The sequence below is a fragment of the Callithrix jacchus genome, chromosome 3, assembly GCF_049354715.1.
Source record: "Callithrix jacchus isolate 240 chromosome 3, calJac240_pri, whole genome shotgun sequence".
Classification (NCBI taxonomy): domain Eukaryota; kingdom Metazoa; phylum Chordata; class Mammalia; order Primates; family Cebidae; genus Callithrix; species Callithrix jacchus.
This window is the reverse complement of record NC_133504.1, coordinates 60159304-60167805: the sequence shown is the minus strand read 5'-3', so window position 1 is coordinate 60167805 and position 8502 is coordinate 60159304. Positions and strand designations below refer to the sequence as shown.

Below are 8502 nucleotides of genomic sequence, written 5' to 3'. Positions count from 1 at the left end.
CAACTGATGGTAATAACTATGTCCACTTTATAAAGACGATACATCAAGTTTTTTTCCTTTGTTATAAATTTTCTTTTTTATCCTGTTGTATTTAATAAATGTTTTGGAGGGAGATATCTTGAAACCATTTAAAATCCTCCCCTTGCTTATCCCTTCCACCCACTCATTTTAGCACACCTTAATATTCCTGGAATTAATACTATATTGACTGCCAAACAGTGATGTTCAAATGTACCAAGTCCTGTATATATAATTTAAAAATGGGGACTCAATGCCAAACAAGTAAATCACAGATAAACAGTTACCCTTGTACTGGTCAAAGTTATATCTGAATGACAGGCAGTGAGCCTCAAAATGAAAATTATGAGCAAACTGTTTGTAAAAACATTCAAAAAAATTATAAATACCAGTGGTAAGATTACATCTAACATAGCTTTGCTGAAATTCACATCTGCCCCAAATTATGATTTATTAATAAGTAAATGCCTTTAAAGAATTGAGAGGTCATAACAAGTAATTTGAGACTGAAATAATCTTAGATTTAAGTCAAATTGATATGAATAAAAATAAAATTATACCAACTTAAATATGTTGCAAAACTACTGAAGGAAAAGTATTGTGGAAATATATACTGAAGTATAGTAGTATACTTCAGTTCACCTGGAAAGTCTGGAATTAATGGTCAAAGTAACCCTCCTAACTGAATCTTAACTTCAAAATACTCATATTGAATATAAACATTTCTGTTTATCTGCTTCACCATGGTCTTCAAACATGGCCATATAAAGGCATTGCAATGATCTTTTCAGTGTAAGACAACATTATGAATGTTAATCTGTACCTATTAACACTGTAACTGAACTTAAAATTTCATAGGTGACACAATTTCTTTACTCAAAGTAAAGTATCTTTCAGTTTTACCAGCAAATAAATTTATGATCTATATATTTTTATATTCAACTAGATAAAACATTTAGCCATAATCAAATATTACTTTAAATTTTCTTTTAGGAAGGTTGAAAAATATTTATCTTTCTTAATACTTTTCTTCCTGCTTTCTATTTCTCACATTGATCCATTCTTTTTTTTAAATAATTACATTCATCCAGCAATTCCTCATTCTCTTGTGTAGAAGACTCTGCTTTTCACTCTCAGCTCGAATATTACTGGCAAGAGCCTGAAACTGGTCATGGAGAGTACTGATTGTCTTTTCTAGTCTGTTCACTTTCTTGTGAGCATCATCCAGTTGCTGTCGAAGCAACGTATTTTTATTTTCTAATTGAAATAGTTTCTCTTCTACAGATTCCTGCTTTGCAATGTATTTCTTCAGGTTTCTTTGTTGAGTTTGGTGCATTTGTTCAATTTCTTTCTTCTGACACTGTGTTTGGCTGAGGTCTCTTTGCACACATTCCAAAATCAAATTCTGTTCTCCAACAGCATCTGTTGGATTATGGAGCTGAATTTGTAGGCTGATGATTTCATTTTCAGCATTAGAAAGTTTTTCAGAAAGAATCTCATTCCTAGCTTGTAGGTCAGACATATCAGCCTTCATTTTGTCCATCCTCAATTCCTTAATGGGTTTTCTCAGAGTCCGTTTAAGTCCTTGCGTCATTCCAGCCTTTTCTCTACATTCCTCTTCTTTTATTCTTAACTGTTCACTAACTTTATTACACAACATTTTGGCATTTTCTTTCTTCTCTTTTTCTTGTTTTAAGGTAAGTCTCAACCTGTGCAGCTCTCGTTCCCATTCAATCTTCTGATGCTCTAACTGTAATTTTGTCTCTTTTGTTTCAGAGAGCTCCTTTTGTAGTACACTAACCATATTTCCCATTTGTTTAATTTCTGCTATAAGTCGTTCACAGTCATTAGTCTTAAGTTCCAGTAAGTGTTCATATAAATGAAATGCATCCTCGATTCTTGATAGGCTAACAGACTCTTTACACTCCATTTTAAGTTGTTCAATCTGCAACAAAATATTCTCATAAGTAGAGTGAGACAACTTGCATTCTGAGTCTGTTTCAGATGGTTGCATTGAGTCAGCAAAGTCAGCCCCAGAATGTATTTGGTTTTTGACCTGGTTCTTTCCAGTAGATGTTTTATTTTCAGCCCTGTCATGCACTCCATTCTCTTTCCTAGGAAACTGCTGATTAAGTCCATCGTCTTCACTGCCAGCAGCAGCACCATCAGGTAGGCTTTCGGATAATTTCCTGTTATTACTTGTGTGCTGCTTCATTTCTTCTTCGACCTGTGGCTGCTTATTTTCAAGTCCTTTAAGTCTTTCTTTCTCTTCCTCCGATGGCAGCTCCAAGTCTTGTTCTTCTTTGCTCTCTTCGCTTTCTGACAGCTGTGATTGTAACACGTCATGGAGAGTATTATTCCCTGAGAGAAATACAACTACAGTCTTCATCTTTTCTTGTTCTGGATTATTATTTTGAGGAAGACTTTCGGGTGTCTGTTTTTCCTTATATTCAGAAAGTAGTTGCTGAATGCCAGTAAACTGATTAAAAATTGCATAATCTTCCGCAGTCCTCCCAAACGTATCTTGAGAAAAGATGTCAATATTTTGCTGCAGAAGAAGGCTAACTATGTTCGCTGATCCACACTGCACGGCGAGAAGGAGGGCTGTTCTTTGACACTTATCAACTGCAAGTCAATTCGCTGCTCTCTCCAGCAAAAATTCTACCATTTGCTGTTTTTTTCCGCTTATGGCAAATAGAAGTGGCGTGAGGTCATTCTCATTTTTTGCCTCCATATTTGTACTGTATAAAAGCAGTTTTTCTGCTAGTGATTTCATTATGCACAGCACAGTGTAGAGCGGTATTGCCGTAGGTATCTGGAAGGTCTGGATCAGCACCCTGTTCCAGCAAAATAGTTGCGCATTCCTCTTCTCCGCATTGTACGGCCTTTATCAGAGCTGTCCTCTTTTCGCTGTCAAAACAATTAAGTTGACATTTTCTGTACACCAGGAGAGCTACCACTCCTGGATGTTCACTGGCACACGACAAATACAGAGCCGTCCTATTTTTATTGTCCCTCTTGTCCACTACAGGGCCTCCGGGCCCCAGGACGCGCTCCAGCCTGGGGACGTCGCCCCGCCAGGCAGCTCTGTGGAGCTCATGGAGATCTTCCAGGTAGACGCGGTACTGAGGCGGAGGGAGGACGTGGTACTGAGGCGGTGTGAAGGCGTCCTCTTCATGCTTGCTTCTGCTGCCCGAGCTGTAGCGCCGCCAGCTGGTGAGGGCCATTGGTCCTCCTGGCGCCCTCCTCTAAATGTCCTCCTCATGGCGGAGACTGACCCCCTCAGGCCCTCCCCGCACCTCCCTGGTTTTCTCCACCCCAGGAGGCCAACAGTAGCGAGTTAGCCTTGGCCACAACCTCCCAGGAGGAAAGTCCGAGGTTTCCAATCAGTGAAAGGAGCACAGCCGAGCCAAGTAAAAAATGTCAAGCCAAGTGACCACCGCCAAGGCCAGCGACCACCGCCAAGCCAAGCGACCACCACGAAGCCTCACGGGTAACCAACGCCAAGGCACTCCAGGCGACCACCGCCAAGCCAAGCGACCACCACGAAGCCTCACGGGTAACCAACGCCAAGGCACTCCAGGCGACCACCGCCAAGCCTCATGGGTAAGGCTGTTAGCTGGCATCCCACTGTGTGGAAGAATTTGTCATTATCATATAACTTATTTATTCACTCACTTAGATGAATGGACTTCTGGACTCTCATGTTATTTAATGAGTTATAGTTTGTTACTATCATTACTTATTTTGATGATCAAATTACCCCATATTTGGCTGCTGGAAACTCATTAGTGTTTGTTTTTCAGCCTTCAAAAAACTACCCACATTCTTTGCCCAGTTCCTAATTATCTGGCACTCAAGATGTTTCATATTCTCTTGTACTGGCACTTCTCCCATCCTAGAATCTGCCATTTCTCCATAGAGCCCTGGTTCCCTTCACTGGGGAACAGTGTTTGACACAGAAAGAGATGCACAGGGCAAGGTTGTGTGGAACGAGCATGAGATGCCTCCCTTCAGGAACCTCCACATTTTCACCCATCAGGAAACTCTCAGGTACATTATAATCTTTATGAGAAGGAATGCTATCCAGCACAACATTATTTAATCAAAGGAAAAGATCATTTGGAAACAAATGCTCAAAGGATTGTCTCCCCACCAGAATGTAAACACCACATAGGCAGGGACTTTGTACTTTGTATTCACTTCTGAATTTCCCCCCCCCCCAACAAACGGACACAAATATGCGGAATAAATAACTTGCCACAAAACATAAATGTCACAAGATTTGGTTGAGGTAAGTCTCATTAAGGATTAGAGTACTCAAGAAAACTATCAATTTTCATGTTTGTCCTAGTTCTGTATATATTTTTTTAAATGTGAGCAGCATTTGGGTAGGTAAACTTCAGAAAGGAATTTCAGAAAATAGAAACAATAGAAAGAAGGACAGAGAAACATAAAGTGAACCTTATGTTATTGTTGGGTGGTGGTGCAACTAGACTGGGTTGAGAAGGCAATTAGTGCTACCTTGAGGTGTGTTTTTGTGTGTGTCTGTGTGTATATAGGGAAGGAATAGAGGGATTATGCCAGGAATGGATAGTAATGGCTTGAGAGTCAGTTTGAAAAGTTAGGAAATAGAAAAATTATATATATATATATATGTTCAGGATAATTGTATTTCCTGTATTTTCATATTATAATTTTATTTCAGGATAATTTAAAACCAAATATATCTGTGAACACAAGATGAATAGTGATGCCCCAAATCAGGAGTTAAGCAGATTATAACCCATGGGGCATTTTCATCAGCCACCTGTTCTTGCAAATAAAGTTTTATTAGAACACACCCACATTGGTTTATATTATCTATGGCCACAGTGGCAGAGTTGAATAGTTGTGATAGAGAACATCTGGCCCATACAGCCTGAAATATTTAACATCTGGATCTTTACAAACTGTTTGCCAACTCTTGCTCTAGATAAAAACAGAAAACAGGGTGCTTGCTGGATGGGTTGTATTTCTACAGAACTATATGTGTCATATTTCACAGAGAACAGGGCAAATGACTCTTTCTGAATTTGGAGAAAGTAGGAGTACAGGGTGTGAATTAAAGTCTCAGAGTCAGAGTCACAACTTTAATCGTTAAGTCTCAGATTCCAGGACATGGAAGACAATACCATCAATTTATGTGGAAAGAGTAGTTTGAGTGGACTGCAGACTCAGGTTACATTGTGATTTAGCAACCAGTGCAAGAATGTCAAGAAGCCAGAGTGTCTCACCTGTTTAGTGCAATGATAGATGCTCCCTGCTGCTACAGATAGCTCTTTACGTAAATCAATCTGTGTCTTTCTGACACACACACACACACACACACACACACACACACACACACAGTAGCAGCAGCATTTCAAAAAAGCTCAAACAAGGCTGATAAATTAAGAAAAAAAAAAAGTTAGGTGATTTGATGCTCAGTTGCTTCGGCCCGTAATTTCTTTGTAATTCAGGACAGCTGTTCTTTTAGTAAGTAGTATTGGAATATTCAATTTTATTTTGAAGGCAAAATATATTTTCATTTTCTGTTTTTCAACCCAACAGGGTTACAGTAGAAATCTGAAGGAACAAATGGGCAAATTAAGTTCATGCCCTTGCTCTCAAGTGGTGCTCAGTATATGTGTTTGCTATAGATTATGAGACTGCCTATAAAAATATGAGAATAAAAACACAAAATATTACATTTGATCTAATTAGCCATATTTTCAAAACTAATCTGTGAGTTTTCACTATGTCTTTCTTCAAAAAATTCCATGATATATAGATCAGGGTGTTTAGAACCAAACAGGTTTAAGATTAAATTTGATGTTTGCAATTTGTTCAAACTCAGTAGGCCTTAGAAACCTAATCTATAAAATGAGATAAAATGCCTGTGAGGCAGTATTTCAGTGAGTAATAATTAAGGAAAAGTATGGAAAGTGTTGGACACAGTGACATACACAGAATAAATGCTTGATAAATAGAGGTTACTATACTTTGTTGCTTTTATGACATACTAGGTTTAATTTCTCCAATGGCATAGTTGCATTACTATAATCCAAACTGTTACTTCAAACAATAGATTTTTAACTGGTCTCCCTGTCCCAAATGATACCCTTCTCCAAATCCTCTTCATGCTGCTATCTATTAGGATATGTTTCTACCTGCACCCTATTCAGATGAAATAAATGAGAAGACAGAAATCCAGAGCTGGTTCAGGTTTCACATGGATTGACTTGGAAGTCTGACTTCATAATTTAAAAACCAAGTTATTTCCATCTTTCTGTTCTTCCCAAATTGTCAACATCTCAATCAACACAACTTTTCTCCAAGGTTCTACTGCCAGTAACAACCTGAGCCTTGCTTACATTTGGCAAGAAAAAGAGGAACAGTGCTTTTATACAATTGGCTGCTATATGACAGATCCACTTTCTTGGGATTATTTATGCTGAGACCAGAAAGTTTCACCCTTGAGGTTGAGAGTGTAGTCTCTCTTTAGACACTTGAGCTGCATCTTATGTGTTAGAATGAGGGAAAAAAAGGTAACTATATATTAGCTAATATTCACAATAAAACATTTCATACAACATTACTTCAGGATCTCTCTTAGATCTGTTTAGGGGAAGTGGCAAATGGGTTTCCTACCTAGGTCCCACTATTTGGAGTGAATCCTCCTGTGTCTAGAATGATACAAGGCAGTAGCACCATATGGATGAAGCATTTTGAGCCTAGACATGAATCTACATATGCCTTGGTCTCCATCTCCTGCTTTGGGACATTCTAGGACCCTCTACCCTACATGAAAGTCAATTAGATGCTCCAAAGATCTTTGGGACTCTTGCCTAGGAGGACGTCCTGAGGAAAATCTCAGTTTGGATCAATCCTCATAGCTTGGATGGTATTCTTTGGTGGAGTCATGAAAGGTTGAGTCACCAACATGTTGCTAGTATATTTATTAGGGTGGTCATCACTCATAGCTTACACAGAACAATTTCAGGGCTCTGAGCCCCGATATAAATAGTCTTCTTTCACCCTTGGGCTTGAGTCACATGTGTGGTCGTTGCTTTGGCTCTTGCCCTCTCTTTGCCAATGGTGTGGAACACTTTTAGTCTACAGCACTTAAGGATAAACAGGCCCCTTCTCTTGTGAAGCTTCTATTGCTTGAGCTTATAGTATTCACTCTGTGTATTCTGCAGATTCTGTGTCATGTGGTTTACAACCCACCCAGGAATGAACATATATATATCTTCCAAAAGGGCTTTTAAAATTGTTGCTCTGCCACATCAAAAGGTCCTTCCAATTGATATCCTCAATTATCTCCAATTGTGATATTGTGCTCTCATGAGCCAGTCTTAAACCATACCCAAAGAGGGACTGGCATTCCTTGTGCAAATTGGACTCCTCTTCATGCTTCACCTGCAGGCTGTTTGCTTATCCTCCTCACCAAAGGAAGTCAGGGGTGCTATTGGTGTTGAAGAAAGATTACATTGCCACAGTTCAATGATTAAAGTCTAAAGTGATCAAGAGAAGATGTGGCTGGGTAATGTGCTGTTCTACATTTATACTATACAATTCTAAATGGTAAATTTAGTATAACCAAAAAGGAAATTATCATTCAAAATTTCCTGGATACTATGGGCAGGATTTATATTTGTGGTCATCATCAATAAATCATAGTGCTAGTCTTGAGAAAATCATTAAATGCCAGTATTCATGGGTGACACATTAGACGGTGCAGTACCATGCATGTATTAGTATTATAGTGCTACTATAACAAATTATCACAAAGTAGGTGGCTTGTATCAACAGAAATTTATTATCTCATAATTCTGGAGGCCAGAAGTTTGAAATTAAAGTGTCAGTCAGGTTGGGATACTTCTGGAGACTTGAAGGGAGAATGAGTGCCATTCCTCTCTCTAGCTTCTGGTGGTCACTGGCAATCCTTGGTGTCACTTGAATTGTAGATGCATCACGACAATCTCTGCCTCCTACTTGACATGTCATACTTCTCTTCTGTGTCTGTGTTCAACTTTCCCTATTCTCACAAGGACATGAGTCGTTGCATTAGGGCTCAATCTAATCCAATGTGATCTCATCTTAGGTTGATTATATTTTCAAAGAGGATTTACAAATAAGGTCTCAAATAAGGCCCAATAAGGCCTATCTGGAGTAGCAGCTGCCATCATGCCACTGCAGCAGGGAGGTGTGGCTGGGGCTGCACACTTCATGGAGTCAGTGGGAGCCGAGGACAAGTAGGAGTCCTGACCCTTCCAAGTTAGTAGGGCAGGAGCTCCCCAGGTGCAGCCGCAGCCACCCAAGTCATGACTGTGGACCCTGCCTCCTGCTCCATGGAGCAGGCAGGAGTCCTGCCCTCCCAGATGCAGCTGCAGCCACCCAATTCATGGCTGAAGACTTGGGCCTCTGTGTGCTCTTGGTGAGGGGCAGGAGCAGGCAAGA

At 39.6% G+C, this 8502-nt stretch overlaps 1 protein-coding gene and 1 pseudogene across 1 annotated transcript; both read right to left on the bottom strand.

The window, feature by feature from the left end:
* Nucleotides 1-1055: 1055 nt before the first annotated feature.
* On the bottom strand, nt 1056-3520 carry LOC118142796 (coiled-coil domain-containing protein 144A pseudogene; annotated as a pseudogene).
* On the bottom strand, nt 2736-3520 carry LOC100895238 (POTE ankyrin domain family member A-like). Its single transcript, XM_035292425.3, has one exon. The coding sequence runs from the start codon at nt 3243-3245 to the stop codon at nt 2736-2738; it is 510 nt and encodes a 169-aa protein (XP_035148316.2). The 5' UTR covers nt 3246-3520.
* Nucleotides 3521-8502: the final 4982 nt, after the last annotated feature.